The 23,346-nt window shown below is 39.5% G+C and overlaps 1 protein-coding gene across 1 annotated transcript in view; it reads right to left on the reverse strand.

The window, feature by feature from the left end:
- Positions 1 to 23,346, reverse strand: part of AMN (amnion associated transmembrane protein) — a 95,066-nt gene that overhangs the window by 15,856 nt on the left and 55,864 nt on the right. Inside the window, exons 4-10 of the mRNA XM_088149800.1 lie at positions 21,430 to 21,517; positions 14,498 to 14,730; positions 11,793 to 11,930; positions 10,591 to 10,699; positions 5,816 to 5,898; positions 4,137 to 4,323; positions 2,571 to 2,736 (exon numbers count right to left, since the gene is read on the reverse strand). Of these exons, the coding sequence (XP_088005926.1) occupies positions 2,571 to 2,736; positions 4,137 to 4,323; positions 5,816 to 5,898; positions 10,591 to 10,699; positions 11,793 to 11,930; positions 14,498 to 14,730; positions 21,430 to 21,517 (1,004 nt within the window). The remainder of the gene's footprint in view (positions 1 to 2,570; positions 2,737 to 4,136; positions 4,324 to 5,815; positions 5,899 to 10,590; positions 10,700 to 11,792; positions 11,931 to 14,497; positions 14,731 to 21,429; positions 21,518 to 23,346) is intronic.

The raw sequence follows: 23,346 nt of genomic DNA on the forward strand, positions 1-23,346 counted from the left end.
TGAATGGGGTCCTAGTGTATTAATCTAGTCCTGCTGAGGGCAAGACATTGAAGTGAGCCAATGAAAAGCTTCTACAGTGTGCTAGGCAAACAATATTGAATAGGTAGTTTGCTGGTATAAAGGATTTCCAGTCTGGAACCTACTACTGAGAGTTGGCTATAGCACCCAGATCTGTCTGCTGTGCAATGTCAAAGACTCTTTTCAGCTTTTGTTCTCTCTAAACCCAGAGGCCACAGGTAATATAAAAGACTACAGTAACAGAGGTCAGCTTTCCACCTTGATGAAAAACCATCAAAGAGAATTAATGAGGCCAGTTAGCTTCTAGAAAACAGGAGCTTAAGCAATAAGAGAGGCAGCAAATGTGGACTTTTGTCTCCAGTGGAATCATACCAGCTTCCATGCAGATTAAACCATTTGGAACACATCATGGGTTGCAGAACAGTGCTTGTAAGAACCTAAACTGAACAATGTCTAAGGGCTTTAAATCATTGTAGATGCATATCTGTGCACCATACAGCAGTTGAGATATTGTTTTGGTTTTAAAAAACCAAAAGCCACACTGCCTAAGAATTATGAAGTTGTAATCCAACAAATCTGGAAGAAACCAAGTTTGGGGAAACTACCATACACCCTTACAAGTAAGATCCCTGAAGGCAGTGTATGAAGAACAATGAAAAGCATAAATAAGTCAACTGTTTGTTTCTGAGATTTCACCATATTTCATTTCCCTTTATATCTTTAAATCTATTAAAGAACTAGCTATTAGTGCAAAATCTTATTCTCTACTTACAAATTTCAAACAAAATAAAGCCCATCTCCTTTTAAGATGGTCTGTTCAACTGATGAACAATGTGCAACATCAGGAAATTCCTTCTAATATTTACCTAAAATCACACTTCCATTAGAGTTTTGCTGTTTAGTTCAACATACCCATGTCTTTCAACTTTTCCTTGTAGGTAATGGTCTTTGTATCCCTCAATATCTTCCAGACATGAATACTTACAATGTTGAATATTAGAATTTGCTTGTAAAGAAACTAATGGTTTTGCTGTTTAGTTCAACATACCCATGTCTTTCAACTTTTCCTTGTAGGTAATGGTCTTTGTATCCCTCAATATCTTCCAGACATGAATACTTACAATGTTGAATATTAGAATTTGCTTGTAAAGAAACATACATGAGATTCTCAGGATGTTTGCTTCCCAAAACCACATAGGAAGCCAAGGGTCATCAATTTCTTCTTATATAATTGTTCACAGAGGACATACAGATGTACAACTGAAATCTACAATTCTTGTGAGATTTCGGCAAACTCCTGAAATCTTGCAAGATGTCAACATTCTTGCACAAACTCTTCTGAGATTTGGCCATTTAAAAAATCTTAATATTTAAATATTATTTAATTTTGAAGGGCCTCACAGGTGCTATCTGAGACATCCCAGATACACACTGCCGATCTCTGCAGTAAGCCTCCTAGTTAGGAACATAGAATAGGCTAAAATGGCTACTTCTACAGATCATATTGTAGACAAGTTACTGAAGAATTGTCCCCTCAGTCAATTCTAAATTGCTATCATGTTACAGAGACTTTGCAACAGTAAAGAACAAGCATTCAAAAAATATACTGCAGACTATTACTTGGTAGAGCAGCCATGAAGGCCTTGGAAAAGATATTCAAATACCGTGATGTGTCTATACCTACAAAGATCAGAATTGTTCAAGCCATAGTATTCTCTGTGACATTCTATGGAAGTGAAAGCAGAAGAGGAAGAATATTAATGCTTTTGAACTTTGGCATTGGAGAAGACTCCTGAGAATACCATGGACAGCCAAGAAATCAAACAAATGGATCATCAAACAAATCAACTCAAAATTCTCACTTGAAGCATAAATGACCAGGCTCAAATTATCCTATTTCAGACATTATGCAAAGACCTAGCTCTCTGGAGAAGGCTCTAATGCTGGGAAAAATCGAAGGAAAGAGAAGAAGAAGATAACCAGTAAGCAAGGTGAATGGACTCAGTTATGGGTCACTGCTGGAAGACCTGAAAGATGAGGTTAGGGGCAGATCATCATGGAGAAAATCTATCTATGTGGTTGCTAAGAGTTGACAACAACTTGATGGCACATAATCAATCAGTAAATATATGTGAGGGAACAGGCTATATTTCTGAACCTTCAAAGGACTCTAGGATAGAGATGGAGCAGCATCATTAAATATTTTCAAATATACATTGATCAACTATGTTGTGTCACCTTTTTTAATCTTCACATAAGCCCCTGCATGATGTAGTACTAAATAAAATTGAGAAACACTGCTTTGATGTAGCTGGAGAACTTCAGGCAGCACTTGTAAATAATTCTGCATTAGGAGATGATGAACCTAGGGAAAGCTAGCATGTTAATGGACAGTATTCAAGTCTGGTGTTCTCTCTGACAATCATGTTCTGTATGCAGGGTTTTTAAACATAGAAAAGAATTTACACATGTTTACCCACATCATACTTACCCAAGAAAACATACCACAGCATGCCATGTACTATTTCTGAAAGTATAGCTCAACCTGTTACCTTAATGCGTCATTTTTATGAAGAAGCAGAGTAATTCCCAACAAGAGCAAGGCAAGGAGGATTCCTATGACAATCCAAGCAATTGTAGCAATAGTGTGGCTGCTGATTCCATGAGTGCTGCCAGTGGCTACCTGTAGGTTGGCTGTCACAATGCCTAAGAATTTTCCTGGAAAATAATGCAAATGTTACATGTCCAATGTATTTGCAGGAAGTAATCCATTTTCTCTTAGGTAGGACATAACTCTCCTTCCATCCTGCTTCTCTAGCTGATTTCCTCATCCCAGAAAACACTGTGGCTACCAGCAAGGAACAATTATTCCCAAAGAGAGCAAATGAAAGCAGCAACTGACCTCTTCATACTTTCTCTGCTTCCACTGTTACTGCTGCAATGCACTTTCCCCAGATTTGGAAAGAAGAAACACTGTGGGATTGTTAGCTCATGCACAATGCAATCCATGCTGATTCAAAAGGAATGTACATTGTGTCCAATAGTGTTGGAAAGCGTATAAGTGTATAAAATACAAAATTATAGAAGCCAATGAATATACTACAATGTAATTGCTTATAAATTAAACCAGCAGAAGTAATACTATACAGTACATAGCAAGACCTTTTGGGAGATCTTAGGAGAGTTTCAGGAAGGAACTACAGTGGTAGAGCATATATTTGGCAAGAGAAGGGACTCCTATTCAAACTGGCATCTACAACTGGAAGGATGAGGGAACGAGTAATGAAACAGACTCTGGGCCTCATAGTCTAGGACTCTGAAAACCTCTTTTCAGCCAGAACAAACAACATTGGGCTGCAATGAAAGAAGTCTGACTTGGAATAAGGCATAGTCCTTTAGGAGACACACACACACACACACGCACAGACTTATGGTTATTGTTATTGCTATTGTCATTATTGGTTATAGTAATCATCCTAAGTACTTTTAAGTCACTGTTCTGATCATTCTACCTTTCAAAATGATGCATGACTTTTAAAAAAATGCAATATTGCAATGGGGACTGTAGTTATACCACAAAATGCTGCAACAAAATAAAAGCACCTCCCCCAACCCCCCCCCCGCCCGCCATTAGTTTAAAGTATGATACCATAGCAGCCAAATTAATCCTAACAGTGCATTAATGAAAGCCTGGCAGGGTAAACAGAAATAATACTTAGTGAGTCTTCCAATGTCTTAATGGTTTCTAGCACATCCAGCTTTGTACATCCAGAGCCAGGGAATTCCTCCCTCTCCCTCTCCCTCTCCCTCTCCCTCTCCCTCTCATATGCTTGTCACAAAGCAGACACGGAGGAAGCTGTCTTCTACTGGCTGAAACACTTTGGCCATCTAGACATTAACATCTATTCTAACAACCAATGGTCCTCCATGGTTTTGGACAGAGAATTTTCCCATCACTGGTAACCTGATCCTTTAATTTTGGTTGCAAGGACATTTGGCATGCAAAGTAATTCTCCCATGCCCTTTTACTCAAGGAAGACTGCAAGGTGCACTGTTGTCTCCCTGAGGTTGGACCTCTGGAATAGGAACATATGCAGCAATACAATAGAAAGGGTTACCATGCTCTGCTATATCCTTCATGATGTCATTAGCCAGCTGTTCAGCATGAATCCCAGCATAGGGTCCCGTTTTATTGTCAATTAGCACAATCTGGATGAATGAGTCTAAGCCACGTGGCACAATTCCCAAGGGAGTCTGCAATTTTTGCACCTTGGACATGGCCATCTGAATACCATTATTCCTGGGCTTTGCAAAAGAAGAGACAGAGAGAAGCATATTTATTTAAGCCAGTCAAAAGTGTTAAGCAACACCTCTAGAAATATTAAGAAATATTCGATATTGGGCTAGTCGGGACAATGACCAATTAACTGTCTTTCTTCAATTAGATAACAACTCATTCAGGCCTTTTCCTAACAGTAAGGACTGGATGTACTTATCCAATGGTCCAGCTCTCATTTTCTAATTTAATAGTATTTTCACTGGTATCCCAGCTACCTTTACACTGACTAGCCACCTGATACTTCTTGGTTTGTTTTGGAAAGCTGTTTCATTAAAAATAAAATTAGACTAAAACTGGAATGGCCTGATCAAAATTACAATCACCTCATCAGTCTCTTTCTATCTCCATTTCCTCCCACCTCCTCTGAGCATCCACAGAGAATAAAATAAACAAGCATAAGAGATGCTAGAGCCACTCCATTGTAGGGTTGTGCTAGTCTCCCCTCTCTCTGTAGGAATTTAGAAGTGAGAGTTAATCATAGATTAATCCTCTTGTTTGATTCTGCCTAATGGTAGCCAAGTTTTCCCATGAGTTACAATGATGGTTAAGTAGCTATGTTTTAACCGCAGTTTGATAAATAGTCCAGGTTCAGATGACAATCTGAATTTCACAATCAACTCATTTAGTATTTTAGCAGATATTTTGGCATGGATACCATAGATACCCTCTAGGCCACAGCCTTCTTGGTTCCAATGAATGTTGTATTAAGAATTATATCTAAAACTTCTCTACATAAGCCTGTTTAGAATGATAACTATATAATGCTATGCCAGCAGCAGAGTGACAAGACAGTTTTGCTCTAGGGCAGTGTTGTCCAAACTTGGCCACTTTAAGATGAGTGGACTTCAACTCCCAGAATTCCCCAGCCAGCCATCTATATACATTTCATTTTTGTGCAAAACAAAAATGATAAAAGGCTACATTTTTACTGCTTTCTCTCTTACATGAAAAGAAAAAAAAATGACCAGAGAAGAAACCACAAATACGTGGCTCCCCAAAATCTTTCGTGTTCTTCTCTTTCAGCATACAGCATAATTACAGCTCTGACCATTATGGAAGGGACATAGCTCAGTGGTAGAGCACATACTTGCATGCCAAAAGCCTCAGCTTCAGTCTCTGGCACCTTCCATTAAAAGATACAGTGAAAAACGGGCTAGGTCCCATCTGCCTGAGTCCTTGAAGAGGTGTTGTCTGTTTCATTTATTTGTCCCCTAAATCTTCCCTTTCCAGGGGTGTCCACACATTATGTAAAAAAAGTCAAGATAGTAGCCACAATGGTGTAACTGAAGCTTTGCCTGTTTTTTATGTGCAAAGTGTCAGTTGCACCATCTTGACTTTTTGGATCATGGTCTGCAGACATCCCTGTCTCAAACTACTATTCTGTAATGGTAATTATTCCAGACTAGTTGATTGCCTACACCTCCACTTCCATCATGTACAAGCTTAGAATAAACATACCAGATTCAGAAAAGTGTGGAATATTCTGTTTCGATAGAGTTCAATGTCAAAATCAGCAGAGTATTTTAAGGTAATGATGACCCCTGTAGTTAAAACACAGAATAAGACAATATAAAACAGTATTCTTACATTTGGGTGATGGTCAATCTACAGTGAGTTTACTGAATATCCTTTGGGTCACTTCCAATACTTCGATACATCAACCATGTATGTCTACACTCAGTCATTCATCTACCCCACATCTTGCTCTCCATGGAAGGATGAATTGAAACTGTGATGAATTCATTGTTGCTCATTCTCATGTCAATTAGTTCTGCAAGTACAAGCTTGGTAGTGGCACCCTCTTTGGAATGTTCTTCTCCAAAAAGTGGAGGTGTCCCTTACATTGTTCAGACCTATATGGATGACCCATCTTTTCATCCAGACTTTCCCTGAGTAATGGTAGGGACAGATTTTTAAATAAATTAAAATCTACCTCAGGTAGCAGATGTTTAGTGCCATAAAAATATACATTTTAATTTGCACTTGTTACTGTGATAATTTTGCAAGATGCCAGATAAATGTGGAAAATTAATTTGATTGTCTTGGGTAGTCTACATCTATTGCTGTGCAGCAAGAATGTTTTAGGCCATTGTTTGCAAAGCAGTTCACATAATTTTTTCCTGAAAGGCCACAGAAATCAGAAATTTGCCCCACTGTAAAAGGGAAGGATTCTATAGCTTGGAAATAGTTATCAGGCCTTGAATATAGAGAGTCCTAAGTTCAATTCCTAATGTCTTCAGTTCAAAAAATTAGGGAACACAAGATCAGAAGAATATGATGCTGAAGAGAATGCTGTTCATAAATAATGGACTAGGGAGATGATAAACTTCTCAATTTCATATAAGATGACAATAATGAGGGCATTGATAGAATCACTGCTATCATTTTAGTTTACAAGACTTTAGGCTCATTAAATATGCTGCTGTATAAAGTCCTATTAATATCATGGAACATTTGTTCCTTTTACGGCTTCTCTTCTCTCTGACATCCTCAGGCCACAATCAACCACTTTAAGATCATTACTAATTCTAACTAATATTCATCATTATATTTCTTCTAATGTGGTAAGTTCTCCTGAAGTGAGGTGATGCTGAGCCTTAACTAGGCTTCCATAATGCAATATATTTTCTCTTCTTTTTTCCCCCTTTCCTTCTTCCTCCCCCCTTTTTTCTCTTCTTCTTTAAATATGCAAATGCTGTTCTGTGTTTTATTTTGCTATTTCTTTGTTATAATTAGTTGGACCATGATGGTTTTAATCCCAAAACCCTCTAGCAGGGCTTCAGCAAGTATTAGACTTAATATGTTAGCATAGCTTTATATTCTCCTAGTGTTTTATAAATTCTAGTATTGCTTATCCTAGCTATGTATAGCATTTTCATCATTCATTGTGAAATTAATTGTAATTTTATAGGATTCTTTTGGGTTTTAATTCCTGTATTCTCTAATTTTACATTAATTTTATCTTTACCTTATTTTATTCTATCAATATGACTTTTTATTTTTATTTCTATTTTACCATAATTGTTATGTTGTTAGTTCTATGCTGGTCTATGACTGAAATAAAATTGATTGATTGATATTTCTTCTATCTACCCATTATTTATTCCAAATTCTAAATTCTGTAAGAATGAAAATATTATTTAAAATAATACAATCAAATGGAGCAGATTTAGCGCAAATGAGCCCATACAGTAAAAACTTGGTCTTTTTTAAACCGTTGGGCAGAGTGCAATGGAGGTCCAAGATACAGCAGTCCTGTCTTTACTCATGAGGCACTAAAATTGCACGCCCATGAGTTTCATTTATGCTTTGGATCTGCACTGGTTTAATGAGGAATATTTCTCAGCATGCGGAGGAGGAGAGCATAGGATTTCTGGAAAATGTGGTGTAAATGCTTTTAAAAACTTGTCTAAATAGCATGTAGTGACTCCCTAAAGCATTTTGTTTTCATACTGTAATTAGGATTTTAAAAAATGGCATGGGAAAGCTCCATATTTGGTTTGTGGTAAATCACAAACGTGAATGAAATAGAAAAGTAAAAAGAAACATCATTAACCTGTTTGACACATATTTCATTTTAAATTGCACTTAAATCTTGGTTTGATATTGTCCTTAAGTGTTGCTATGTTCATAATTTACATTTATATCCTACTGTTTTTCTGAAAGTTCAAGGTAGCTTACATGGGTCTCTTAATTTTATCTTCTGCAACATCCCTGCCTGATAAGCTGGACTCTTTAGTGATTTATTGTGCTCCTCCACACTGGGTAGACCATTATAGAAGGAGATCCTCAACTTTGGTGCAAATCCTGTCTTCTTATCCATTTTTCCTAGCCCTGGCCAGGATGGACAAATCATCAGATGCCTTGATCTTAGGTTATGGCTAAACAGAAGTGTGTACATAAAACTACATTCATCCATGACCTAAGGTAGATGAGTGTGCAGATCTAGTACAGTCATCCACCATTAGAGACCTGGCTGGGCAATGACAGATATGTGGGTTTCTCAGAGATCTACCCACCTGGGTTTCAGGGCCAGTAGCAGCCATAAGGCCAAGGTCAGGGAAGAGAGGTTGCTGCACTTGTTTGTGAGAACTTGGCAGTGACCAGGATCACTGTTCTGGAGATAGCTGGGTGTAAAGTTGGACTGGTGTGAAAAAGTAGGGCTGGTGTACCCTCCACAAGCTCCTAGCCTTCACATCCAGGCTGGTGTTGAAATTCCCAAGGTTGTGTTTGGGGACTTCAATCTCCATGCCCTGGGGACAGTGTTTGGAGTGCCTTGAAAATTTATGGCCTCCATAGCAAACATGAATTTATCCCAGATAACCTGGACACCTACAAAGGAGAGCATGTACCCGAGACCTTGTTTTTACTTTGTAGCAGATGAGATGTGAGCTGAATATGGTAGACACTGGCATCTATCTTTTGCTGTGACTAAATCACTTCCTGGTCAAAGTGTAGATCATTAGTATCTCCACCTCTACCAAGGGTAAAAGATCCATTAAGGTAATTCACTATAAGCACCAGGTGGATCCTGGGTTTTCTGATGGTTCTTGGGGAATTCTCCAATGATCAGGTGGACAACTTTTGGATCTGGTCAATCTCTAGTATAATGAGATGACCAGAGCACCCTGCAGGACAAAATTACTCCTGCAATACCTCTTCCCACTGAACAGCTCTCTAGCTTACTGAGAAGCTCCCAGAAAGAAAGCAACAGAAAAGGCACCTAGAGTAATAATACCATAAGATTAAAAATGAATGCAACAGACCATTGGAACATGATCAAGTTTGGACCTACAGAAAGTGGCAAAACATTTGTTCTATATTCTTATTGCATTTGCAGATTCCCAAGTGGTGGGTCCTGTTTAAGGAGATGAATTAGGGATTGACTGAAGAACAAAGCTCCTGCAGTCTGTCTGAATGATTCTGAATGTGTGTTTTGTTTTGTTTTTTTTGTAGGTAAAGTTGCCTATGTCTTGATGCTGTTTGAGCAGAGCCATGTGAGGTGAGTAGGGTAATATCTATCTATGTTATTGGAGATTCTTTTGAATTTGTGGAACTTGAGGAAATGGATAAAGTGCTCTATAGTATGAGTATTGCTGCCTGGGGGTTGGATCTATGCTCCACCTACCATCTTTGGGTGGCAAGATGAAACGTGCATGGCTAGATTTGGGAGGTGGGGAATACCCCTCTGAAGGAAAGTGTACCATTGCCTATTCTGAAAGAGGCAGTGGTATACTCTCTCCTGAAGAGACCATCTCTCAATCAACTTCCACCCTGTCTCCAACCTTCTCTTTTTTGAGGAAGGTTATTGAGAAGATACTGGCTGAAGATCCTAGAAGATGATAATTATCTAAATCTTTTTTAGCTGGAATGCAGGTCTGGGCATGGGATAGAAACAGAAGTACTTGCAAGATTCTGTTAATGTAGCCTATCAATAAAGTAGATCCATAAACATCTGGTCATGTTTCCTGTCTGGTTTACCTGGGAGGGCTGACATCAATCTTGCAAGTCTGAAAGTACAAATCTCCCACTGTCCCTATTCACTGTCTGATCCGTTAGGGAGGTCCTTTCTAAGTTTCTTTCTCTTTCCTTTACTCAGTTGTGGGCTCCTCTCCCTTTTATCTGATAGTTCCCTGGGCAGCATCTCTTCCCCGTGTCTACCAAGGTCATTCTCACATTCCATTACAATAACAGAAAGATGACTTCGGTGGCACTAACTTTTCAGCGCTTCACAACCTATTAACCACAAGGAACAGTGGGGTGTATATAGACAGTTAAGGTTTTACTTTGTGTCCCCTTTGGTGCATCACTTTGCTCTTTGTCTATGAGATTGCTAATCTCAGATCATTTCCTTTGGCTTATGCTCCCAGGCCTGCAAACACAGAGCACAGAGAGTCTCTGACTCTCCTTTTTTCAAGATGTAGTTGGCTTTTCCTATCTCAATCCCTATCACGTCTTTCTAAAATACATTTCTTTTCTGGTATAGTTATAAAGCTTACTTCACTAATCATTGTTCAGGTTGGATTCCTACTCTCAGAAACCTTATACACATATACAATCACTTTTCCTCCATTTGGGATTGTTCCCATGCAAAGCTCTACCAGGAGTTTCCCAATAATGTGAATGGGCAGAGCAAGGGAATAGGGTGATCATCAGCCCATGTCCTGTGTACAAGGGATTAGGGGAATTTGCTCTTCTGTTGCATGAATACAGTTGCAACAATAACCACTCACCACATATTTCACAGCAGTGACCATCAGGCTTTATTGCATCTTTGCACGTAACCTCTGGACATTGATTCCTGGAATTCTGGAGCAAGGCAGCACAGATTCTCTCATGGGCCTTTAATTTATTTTTTAAGAAAGTTAATATATTAATTGAAAAGAACTACACAACTGACTTCTAATAATTCCTCTCATGGGCTTTTAATTTTTTTTAAAGTTAATATATTAATTGAAAAGAAACTACATAACTGACTTCTGATAATTCCAACATAGCCTATCAAGAGGTTCCATGAGAAAAATTGTTACCACATTTTCACTATCAACTCATTTGTAATGGATGAAAACTAGGTTTCAGGACCAAGTAAACTAACAAAACTTACTTCTTTCCCTCCCTCCCACCCTCTTTCAGAGATGGAACTGCACAACAGAAACTGTAGGAACCCAGTTAGATGATGGGCATAATCCGTAACAGAGATCAATGTTTTGAAGCAGAAGTAATATATTATCATAATTCCAGTTTGTTCTAGAACACTGTCTACTGCACACTGTTGTCTCTGCAGGAAGGCCCGAAGAGGAATACCTGGTCAAGAATTCAGGGTTTAGGCTACCATACTTCTGTAATCATGAATGCCATTGCCCAGATTTCCTTTCTTAGTTTGCTGGATCAACAGTCTCTTCTGCCTGAATGGATGCTTATAACTCAGTCAATCCACTGAATTAGCTCTGCAATATATAATTATGCTTAAAAGGATTCTTAATAGGCCACTCCATTTCCTTCAATCCTTTTGTTGTTGGTAGTCTCTTAATAGCAGAAACTAGAGCAAAGAAAGCCTGTCTGTGGCTCTAATGTTGCCTATGGCCTAATTTCAAAAGCCCTCTGTGGGAGATTCCTCCTGACTCCTAGGAAGAGAAATATGCTATTTCCTTGGAGAGAGAGAAAAAGAAGCACATTTTGCCTTCACTGACATACAGTGTCATATGCACTGACATATCTCCTAGGGCAGGGTTCCTCAACCTCAGCAACTTTAAGATGGGTGGACTTCAACTCCCAGAATTCCCCAGCCAACATGGCTGGCTGAGGAATTCTGAGAGTTGAAGTCCACCCATCTTAAAGTTGCCGAGGTTGAGGAACCCTCTCCTAGGGGATGTGGCCTGGACAGAAAGAAAAGGTCCCCCCCCCCCCGATACCAAGTTTGAACATGAGGACTTACTGCTGAATTTCCACATTCACAGCCAGATCTGTCTGGACATCTGGTATGTGATAACTGGACTTTCCCTTGCCCTTGGAACTGAAGCTTTGCAGAAGAGCTCTGCATATATTCTGTCAGGGCACTGTCACTGGTGAAGTTCTAATTCCAATTCAGGGAAGGAAGGACAACACAAAATCAGCAAATCACTTCTCTCAACAGCAAATCACCATCAAAGTAGTTTAATTAAAACTCACTGTGCCCTTATCCTCCCCTCAAAACATTAACTGCATTGCAGCCAAGGACCAACGTCCTTGCTAGTTTTCAGTGATCTCACCATCAATATTTGGAGCAGGTTCCAGAAGTCTCTCTCTTTCTCTCTTTTACACACACACAAACACACCTCACAAATTGGTTAGTCACTCCTGTCCTAGGAAATATACAGGGTTGTGTAATTCTAGAAAGGCAGTTGCCTACTATTAAAGCAGCTTGGTGCCCTCTGGATGTATAGGAAATCAATTCCCATGACAGCCAGCCAGCACAACCATAGGATGATGGAAAGTATAAAGTTGGGAAGATTATATTATTCTTTCATACTGGCAATAACTTTCCACATTTTCTATCAGAAGCTTTTTCCCATTCTTCTTGCTACTTGAGCTTCTTTAGGCAAAGGTAACAAAAATTTAATCTAAGAGTTTATAACCTCTTAGATTATTTTTTTAATGTGTCTCCCATGCTGCTCCTGTCTGTTTCTTAAGCCAACTTCTGCAATGGGGCTGGGCTGGTGCTCAGTCTGGACTATGTCACAGCAAGACCTGATTGATTGGCTATTCCCCTGACTCTTGCCTTTCCCATTCCTGCAAGAAAGGCATGCCTCACTGGCTGGCCTCACCTTTTCCTTTTAGGGGTTGTTCCCCCCTCTCTAGTTCCTATGCTTTTCCTTGCTTTCCCAGGTGTCTGCATACACGGGTGCCTTCACTACCACCACCCTTCCCAGACTATCTCTTTTGACCCTAATACAGACCCCTTTCTTTTCTTTTTTCCCCTTTTGGTAATATCACAGCTCTGATGCTAGAACAACACAAGCAATAGGGAATAGGCTGTCCTTCCAATTCTACCTACCTCTATAGGTCCATAGAAACTGTAGCAAGGAAGAACTGGGGGTTCACTGAAGCAAAGTAGCAATGATCTTGGGTTTCAACATCAAGATGTTTTAAAAATAAAGGAAAAGGAAAGGAAGCTCTGCAGTATTGTGGGCAGGAGGTGGGAGACCAAGGGGAGCGTGCCTCACCCAGACTGTGCAGAAATGGGAAAGAGTCCTCACCACCAGGTGTAAAGATTGAATGGAGGTGAGCTTCTAGGATTGAGGAAGGTTAATTGATTTAACAGACCATTGTTGGATCAAATGCAAGTTTATAGAAAACTGGCAACTGCAACTCAGCAGAGAACAGAGAAGCCCTGCATGTAATGGCTGCACAAGGCAGTAACCAGCTGTTGGAAGGAAGGGGGCATGTCAGCACTGCAGCCAATCAGAGGTAGGTCTGCAATTAGTATGAAACAAAGCGCTGGAGACCACTCAGTTGAAGGGCTTACGGTGGTCTGGTTAAAAACAGCAGTTTTTGAATCAAAGCTGGAAACACAAGTGTGAGGTGCATTTGTAACATCATCATCCATTCTTGCACTCAGGAAGTAGTGAGTGGCCCATCCTGGCAATGGGCAAAACAGAAAATGCAGACCTGCCCTGCCTCAATACATATTTTACTCCTTAAATGAGTCTGTAAACATTTTAGCAATTATTTTTTGCTAAATTTTTGCTAAATTTTAGCAATCTTAGCAATAATATCTTGGAAGATATTATTATTTATGTATGTGTTTGGTTTTATTGTATTTTTATACTGTTTTTATTGTATTTTAACTAATATTTATTGTTGTTTTATTACTTTCTCATGAGATGGGCGGTGTCTAAATTCAAAATACAAATAAATAAATAAATATTTTAGAACAGATTTATTTAATCATTTATTAAGCAAATTTATATAGCCATCCATCTCACTGAAGCAACTCTGGGCAGCGTACAACAACCAGATAAAAACAAATATAAAAACAACAGAAAAATAATAATAAAAAACCACATTAATCAATACTATACAAAAACCAAAAATACAAATCATAGGGGAAGGGAGAATAAAAATGGCCCCCTCAGCAATGGAGCCATCTAAGCAGGTCTCTGGTTCTCTGGGAGCCCCAGGCCTGATCACATAACCAAGTCCTGAGGGCTTTTCAGAATAGCAAAAAGGATGGCGCTAACCTAATCTCAGGAGGAAGGATGATGTGACCTTTCTTCCTAAGCCTGTGCACTGGGCCAATATCTTTATCTTTATATTGTGAAATACAAATCTTCTGAGTGTCTTCCAGGGCTATGAACTGTGCAATGCCCAACCAGATTCTTTAGATATGATATCCCTTCTTTCTTTTTTTTATTGCACACATGCATACACATTGTGTTTTTCTCCTCATCTGGAATGAATGCCATTTGCTCTAAGGAAATGTGTATGGGTGGTGAATTCCCAAAATGAATTGACTGAGATAATAAAATGGGGTATTTAAATATTTGAAAGTAATGCAATTTATTTTCCATGGCAATTCAACAGAAATTTGGAAAAAATTGATATTACTAGCTATGAACTTTTCTGGAGAAAAGGGGACACAATGGAAGGTGATGATTTTACCTGCCCCATGATTGAAATGCTCTTAAGTTGTATCATCTGCTCAGAATTGATGTTCACTCGGAAGGATGTTTCAGGCTGAAAAATAACATCATCGTACTGGCACGGAACCCGTTCTTCATCCACGAGGAAAATGTATTTGCCCAGATCTAAGTTTTCCAAAGAGGTTGCAGCATGCCATAATGTAGGATCATACCACTCATAATTCTCTGCACTATTAAATGAGACTTCTGAAGCTAATAATGAAAATGACAAGAGAGAGTAAGAGCCATAATATGAAATCCATTTGGGTTCACTGATTTTTTAAATTGCTCATAAATCTGCAGAATGAATGCTGAAATTATTATTTTTTTTAAATCTATGGGCATGTAGAATATACAGGTAGTCCTCGCTTAATGACCGTTTGTTTAAGGATGGTTCAAAGTTACGATGGCCTCATAAAAAGTCCTTTATGTCCTGTACTCACACTTATGACTGTCACAAACTGCCACCCCACCACCCCAGTCACATGATTGTGATTTGCAATCTTTTTTATGATGGTTGTTAAGCGAATCACCATGGTTGTTAAGCGAATCACATAGTCATTAAGTGAATCATGTGATTAAGCAAATTCTGGCAAAAAAGTCCATTGGGGAAACTGAATGTGCTTAATGACCATGTGAATTGCTTAATGACCCTGTGATTTGTTTAATGACCATCATAAAAAAGGTCATAAAATCAGGTCTGGTCATGTGGTGACTCACTTAATGACCGCCCAACTTAACGACCAATTTTCTGCTCCCTATTGTGGTCGTTAAGCAAGGACTATCTGTATTGTCCAATCTACATGGCAATTTGATTCATAAGATTTTTCTTCATAATGAAGGATAATTGATAGTAATCTAGGAATCATTCTACTGATATTGGCATTGTGTATGACAAATACTGGATTTCAAATGCCAAAGTTTATTATTAATCTGAGATTCTAATAATCTAGTTCAGTCCTGTCAAATTTGGTACTCTTCAGATATGTTGACCATACAATTTCCAACATTCCTAGCAAGCATAGCCATTGGCCATGGCAGCTTGGAATTCTGGGAATTGTAGAACAAACACATCTGGATGTCATCAAGATGAGGAGACCTCTCTTATATATTGTAACTATAACATACAGTATAGCACATTTTATCCATGCATTCCAAAAATTCCATTGACCTTTTTCCTCTCATAGAAATCTATTACTACATCTGTTGTTGATTAGCCTAATAATAAAATCAAGGAAAAATCTTGGAATTCAATGCATCTAATCTCTTTGAATCTACAGTACTTCTCATGCAGTCAACAGACATTCCATAGATGTGTCACTGGACGTATTAGAATTTGTGTTTCATCTGTGGTGAAAACTTTATTTTTCAGAATGGATGTATTTGAAGTTGTTCAGCTACTGCATAACTTTATGGCACAGGAACCATTGCTGAGACTATTTGAGAAGCAGTAGCAGTCTGGCACTCTCCCTCATACCTAGACATTGTTTCTTCTTCCTTTCTGCCACCAGCTGCAACTGCTAAATTAACCTGTCAATGGTACATCCCATGCAGGGTTTTGTCTTGCCATGGCACTTCCTCTGCTTGAACCTCCTCTCATGTCTGCTGCTGCCTCAGGCATTCTCTCAGCAGCTCATCTTTGGCTGCCATCTTACTGATGTACTTCTGGATGTTCTGGGTTTCATCGAGGACAGTGGCTTTAACACTCACCAGACGCCACCAACCCTCTTTCCAGGTGGTGTACAGTCTCTGAGTGTTGGACTTGGGGTGGAAACCTCCATACATTGTGAGGAGCATCCGGGTCTTCACATCGACAGCCTCCATGTCCACTATACTGGCAGGGTATCTGATGACTGGCAGGGTGTATATGATGATGCCATCTTGTTCTTCCCATTAAGCTGGCTCTTCAGGACCTGTCTTAATCGTTGGTGATACTTGAATGTTGCTATCTTCCTTGCCTCCTCCTCATGGTTCCCGTGTGACTGTGGGATACCAAGGTACCTGTAGCTGGTTTGTATGTCTGCTATGTGGCCCGCTGGTAGTTCCACCCCATCAGCCTTAACTACATTCCCTTTCTTTACTACCATCCAGCCATACTTCTCTGGTCCAAATGACATCCCAATGTCCTCACTGTAGATCCGTGTCAGGTGGATCAGTAAATCGATGTCTCGTTCACTCTTAGCATACAGTTTGATGTCATCCACGTAGAGGAGGTGGCTGATGGTAGTTCCACTCTTGAACTTGTATCCAATCCTTGTGATTATCTGGCTGAGGGTTTTCAAGCCTATGCAGAACAGCAGTGGGGACAGTGCACTACCTTGCTATATGCTGCACTTGATGGCCACCTGTGCGAGCTGTCTTAAGTTGACTTCTAGTGTTGTCTTCCACAGTCCCATTGAGTTCTTGAGGAAGGTCCTTAGTGTTGACTTTGTATAGTGCCAGGCACTCACAGATCCATGTGTGTGGCACTGAGTCATAGGCTTTCCTGTAGTCAATCCAGGCTGTGCTCAGATTGGTCTGTCTAGACCTTGAGTCTCAGGCAACTGTTCTATCTATGAGCAGCTGGTGTTTTGAGCCTCTGGTGTTCCCAATGCCCTTCTGAGCTGTGCTTATGTACTGTCCCATATGGTCCTGTAGCTTGATGGCTATGATACCTGATAGACTTTCCATGTTGTAGGGAGGCAGATTATTGGCTGGTAGTTGGACAATTCTGTTCCCTTGTAGGGGTCTTTCATGATCAATGCTGTCCTTCCTTGTGTTAGCCAGTCTGGGTGGGAGCCTGCTGCTAGCAGCTGGTTCATCTGTACCACTAGGCATTTATACACTACTGTTAGTTTCTTTAGCCAGTAGGTGTGGATCATGTCTAGGCCAGGTGCTGTCCAGCTCTTCATGTTCTTGACCTGCTGTTGGATGTCTGCTACTGTGATGGTGACTGGTTCCTGTTCTGGGAGATTGCTGTGGTCTACTCTCAGGTTCTGCAGCCACTTTGCATTGGTGTTATGTGTCTTGCCCTTCTCCCATATGTTCTTCCGGTACTGTTCAGTTTCTGCTGTTGGTAGCTCTGCTGTTACTGTGTAGCTGCATTGCAGTTGGGAGTACACCTTGGATGGTCCTTTGGAGAACAGGGCATTCATCTTTTTGGCCTCTGCTTCTCTAGTGTATCTCCTTAGCCTGGTAGCCAGTGCTGTGAACCTTTGTTTAGCAGTCTTTAGGACTTCAGATGGAGTCAGGCCCTTGTATTTTTTCAATAGCTGAGTCTTATCCTTAATCTCCACACCCTTCTGTAGTTCCATCAGCTGACTAACATCTCTCCAAGTTGCCTTGATCTTAGCCTCCAACCTCATTTTCCAAGGGAGGTATATATTGCTATTCTTCTTGGTTGTGTAGCCAAGCATCTCCAGGATTACAGCAGCTGTAGTGTATACCAGTTCTTGGTTTGAGTTATGGTGGTAGTATGGATTGTCATGAGGGCTCTATTGGCATCTTCTAGCATGCTATCTGATAGTACTTTTCCATTGAGCCTTGGTAATCAATCTCGAGGGTTGATTTTAGCTAGCTTATCCATGATCTTATGTCTCATATCAGCTGCTGTGCTTTGTAACAATGGGGGTGGCAGAGATGTTCCAGCCTCAGGTGTTGGCTGCACATCCAGTTGTCCTTCCAGGTCTTCTTGAGTCCAGTATGTAATGTGTAGTTGATCTATCTCAAATTGTGAGAGCAGCTTCCTCTTCATTATGTTGAAGCATTGGGTAACTAGCTGTTTCTCAGTTAGTATGGATGTAGGTCTTCTGTCTATCTGTAGTTCCCTCACATGTTTCATATATCCCCTCTCATTAGGTCTACTGTTGTAGTAGCATTCCACCAATTCCAGGAATACACACACACACACCCTCCTTGGAACACAGAATGACACTACTCCCTGTACACCCTTTCCAAATCCATCATATAGCATGGAGGTAGACAACCCATGGCCCCCAAACCCCATTTGTGGCCCCACTTCACTCCCAGATCACACCATCAATGTTTGTTGGCAAAATAGCCATGATAACCCAAATTATTTTAAGCAATAATAAATATTGGTAATGTTAAGTCTCTGCAAGGCACAATGTATTAAATACTTCCCTTACACTTCTCCTCCAATTAGAAGTGTTTTGACCATACCATTCTTTCAGATTCCTGTTATGAATGTACTATTGTTATGTTCTTCTTTAAAACCAAACTTCTATGTCCCTTATTTTGGTTCAATGGTTTCTAGAATTAAAATAGAATAAACTATCTCGTTTCAAATAGTGCTCACATTTTTCATTGTAGTGTTACTGTATCCTTATGAAGTAAACAGCTTTTTATTTTCCCAGACTTTAACTTTTTAAAATGTTTGTTTGTTTTTAGATTTTAGATCCTTAAATTGCTCTTGCCTTTTCCTATATGTTTATGGGGTGCTTCTACCTCCAGCCTTCATACGGTGATCACAAATATTGTCATTATCACCCTTTGGGGGTGATTCACTTTAAACCAGAAACACCCAATCTCCCTTTGACTTTTCTGCCAGGCTTAGGCTGATTTTTGATGGGTGAGTCAAGGAGACAGAGGGTTCTGAGAAAGTTGTAATTTACCAAAAATTGAGCCTATCCATGTGATGCAGAGTTAACATTTTTCTTGCAATATGTGGGTTCTATCACACAGATGGACAGGATCAGTGGTATCCATAGGTGAGTGTGTCAAAATCAACAAGATGGTAGACAGATCATCATTCAAAAGTGACAGGGCTTGCAATGTGACACTCCATCTGTCATCTTCCCAATTTTGGTTGCCCTGGTAGATACCAGGGCTGAGATTTTTAATTTACTTCATTTTTACAACTCTGGTTGGAGAATTTGGCAGCCAAGAGGAGTCAATGACCTTCTGTAGCCCTGGTACAAGCCCAGGTGTTCCCCCAAAGTTATTTATCCTATAAATATGATCAATATCTATCATATTCATATATGATAAATATGTATCATATTTACAATATATTTGATATCATGTTAGATATAAATATGATAAATATTTATAAATCTATCATATATACATATGATAGATATCATATGTAAATATGATAGATATTGATCATATTTCCTTCCTTTCAATGCTGACACTTGTTTATGCAGAAAACAGTTTGAAAAGTAAGTAGAATGTAAGGTAGGAAGGAAGGGATGGGTTGTGATAGTGGCACCATCCTTGCCCAATGTGCATTCAAACAATTTATGAAAAGCTTATTTCCGAGCACTTTGGCTTTCTTGGCCATCGACCAAGCTGTGAGGGTGGAAAGTATCCAACTTGGGTACCAGACTGGGAAAAGCTAAGCTGTATCTTTGAGCTGGGTGCTGCTTCCCATTCAGTTGTTGGATTAGTGCAGTTAATTTTTTTCCTTTAAAGCAAGCAACCCCTGCTGGTGATAAAAGATTAGAACCACAATACTGTATTATGGCAATATTTGGTTTATTACCTCAGCCATTTTAATAGAACACTACCTAGAACTTAAATGGAGTTGCTGGAGAGAATTTCCCATAAATATGGTATGTGAATAAGCCTGTGGGAAGCTAGGATGACAGTAAGTATGACAATTTTATTAGTAATGTATTAGCCATTTTTTCCACAGCCATCACGTTTTTACAAACATGCCAACCATAGACTGAGTATCATAATTCCTCTGCTAGGGAATTATAGTACATGGGAGCTATTATACACAGTGCGTTACTGAAATTCATATTTAATTCATTAACAACTTTCTGTTTAATATTAATGAAGCTGTCACATATTTATGCATAATCCAGTATACTCACAAGAACCCAAAGTCCTTGCCATGGCACTTAACATTGCTGAACTGCATGGGACATGGGATTTTTCTTTTACAGATAAAGCTTCCACATCCTCTTCCTTCAGAGGAACATCATCCACAGTACATAGACTGCAGGTGAATGGACTTCACCATTTACTTAACACAAGGGACTGCTTCTCTGTGATATCTTTTTTCATGCCCCACATCTCCACGTCTCACCAAAAACTCCTAATTGATTTGTATTCAATACTAGTATAGAATTAGTTGAATCCCCATATTCAATCACCATGTCCTCCTACTGCAAAAGTCAAATATACTATTTTAATGTAGCTTGTGCAAAACATGATATAAGCACTTTTGCAACTCATTTGCAATTTCATTGTACTAGATGTTGACTCCTCAGTGTTTCTCAACTTTGGCAACTTTAAAGATGTAAGGACTTTTAAAGTTGCCATGGTTGAGAAACACAGATCTAGATGTAGTACCTATAATCACTGAAGAAACAACCAGAACTATGTTGGGTGTAACAGGGTTATGGTATGCTTAAATCCACTGAAATTAGTATGGTTAGATGTACATAACTTAAAGTTTAAGCTGTGTGTGCAAAAACCCACATAGGCTATTAACTTTATTATCCAACATTCCAAAGAGGTTCCAAGACTTGGCTCCAAATCAAAACAAGTCTGGCCAATATAGTCCTTTAAAGAAAGGCCTTGAAGCTCAAAAATGCAGATTTCAATATCACCAGCAGAAATAAAGGAAGTTCAATAAGTATGATTCCCATAGGTATATCCTCTGTGTGAGTTGCCCTACAGCAAATGCAGCTTTAGCAAGAGCAAAGTACACCTCCTATCAATGACACATCCACAGGAAAAGGTCCTGAAAAAATATACATGGGCTGTGTTGGTAATTTCCTCTTTCTTCTCCCATTATAGAAAAAGAAAGCTCTGATGATAATTCTAAAACTTTGGAGGGCTCCAGGGGAAAGTTTATGATAACTGGAAGAATGACTCAAATAAGCAGAGGCACAACTGAGGAATAATCTCATAGTGCTTAATTTGCATGACTAATTAATGGTTGGCTGAGCACAATACCTGTCTCACATCCTGGATTGTAATTGCCATCGAAAGCTGCAAACCCAGCACCAGGGGCCAGAATGAATTCTCCGTTCAGTGGAAGATACTAAGCAGCAAAACAGAATAAACAAAAGGCATAAATTTTCTCTCTGGGCTGTACTGCTAAAGACCAGCTACTGTATGCTCATAATAAGTACCATTAACTATGATCCTCCCCAGTTTGGATTATTTAGAAGCACTTTCCAAACATCATCAGTAATAGTAATATTGATTCATTTATTATTTATACAATATTTCCATTTGAAATTGAATTGCAGCCAGTCTTAAGTATTCTGACAACCAATATTTTGATATCTGACTTCTTTCTCTTAGCCTAGGCTGCACAATTCAGAGTGACTTGGGGAATGTGGACAAGTGAAATGTAATATCATTTCCTTTTTGTGCCCCCTCCCTCATGGCCTTCAGGAAAGAGATCAAATCCTGGCTCTGCCAGAAGGCCTGGGGGCCAGAGGGGGGCCTGCACCTGTGGAGATGGCTGGTGGGGTGAGGGGTTGTCCCCCCCCCAGCATCTTACAGGTTTTTTAGGGCCAAATTATAGGAGGTTTTTAGGCCATTTTTATATATGTTTTTTAACTATTTATAGATTATGTCTATGTCTGGAGAGTCCTGTGTTTTTTCTTTTTTATTATTGTGAGCCACCCAGAGTCACCCATTGGGGGAGATGGGCAGCATACAAATTTGAAAATAAATAAATAAAATAAATAAATATAACATTCAGAGAATTCTTAATTTGAAAGTTGCAGAGTTCCCCTTGCAAATTTTAATAAGAAACCAAATGCTGTAAAATCCAAAGGTTTACACAGGTACAGGATGCCATTCTTCAGGATCTGAGGGAAGCAAAGACCTGGAATTAACTTTATATAGTTACAAGGCCCCTTTCATTTCAAATGGATATATGATTTTTTTTTGTTTAAGTATCTACAAAGCAAGACTCAGAATTGTGAAAAAAGAACAGATTGACTTCCTTTCTGCATCTGATGATCTACACAAGGGTAGCCTACAGACTACATGTGGTCCTCAAATATTTAAGCTGCCACATCCCTATTTCCAAATCCACTCCACTAGGATCTGCTAGCTTTTGAAGCAAGGAGAAAGCATGTGAAGAACATCTGCAAGCACTCTCTTCCCTAGCACAACTGTATGCATGATCGCTTACCTTCAACAGGATTAAAAATGTTCAGGAGAATGTGACTATCAGTGGCTCCTACTCACAATGTTAGTGCAGGGAGCTCCAGTGCTGGAGGTGCTTGGTCCCTCAGTACCAATGATTAGGGAACGTGAATGAGAGAAGACTACAGTGCTCACATCCTGCTTCAGGCTTTTCTATAGGTCTCTGTCTGATTTTGGTGTATGTGAATATTCTCCCTCCATGCCAATTTTATTATTATTCATCCAGTGAGACACGACCTTGACGTGGTTGTAGGGCTTGCGTGCTCCAAGGAGGATAAGAGCTATTCCAGAGGTTCAACCATACTGCACAAGTCTCATCAGAGAAGCCAGATGAAGAGTGTTTCTCCCATAAACAACATGGTGAGACGTAATTTACAGAAACCTATACTGGATCGGTTGTCACCCGGGTCAACAAGGACTGTTCTAGTTCCTGGTCATCTGGTGGCATGTGGGCTACAGGACTCAGGACTGTTGGCTGAGCAACCAGGGGCAGCCGCTGCAGGACTACTGAAAGAAAAGTTGTTTACCTGTCGCAAATATACAAAGACTGAAAACAAAGAAATAATGATCTGCTATTACAAATCAAGTCCAGTGGGAAGAGGATATCTGAAAAGAATGCACCAGTTCTAGAAAGAACAACATCCAGAATCAGAAATAACAGAACAGAGGCTAGCAGATCAATGTCGATTTATAATATGAAATAAA

This window comes from Python bivittatus, unplaced genomic scaffold, assembly GCF_059951505.1.
Source record: "Python bivittatus isolate LINGU-HERP-01145 unplaced genomic scaffold, Pbiv_v1 ctg000580_np1212, whole genome shotgun sequence".
Lineage (NCBI taxonomy): Eukaryota > Metazoa > Chordata > Lepidosauria > Squamata > Pythonidae > Python > Python bivittatus.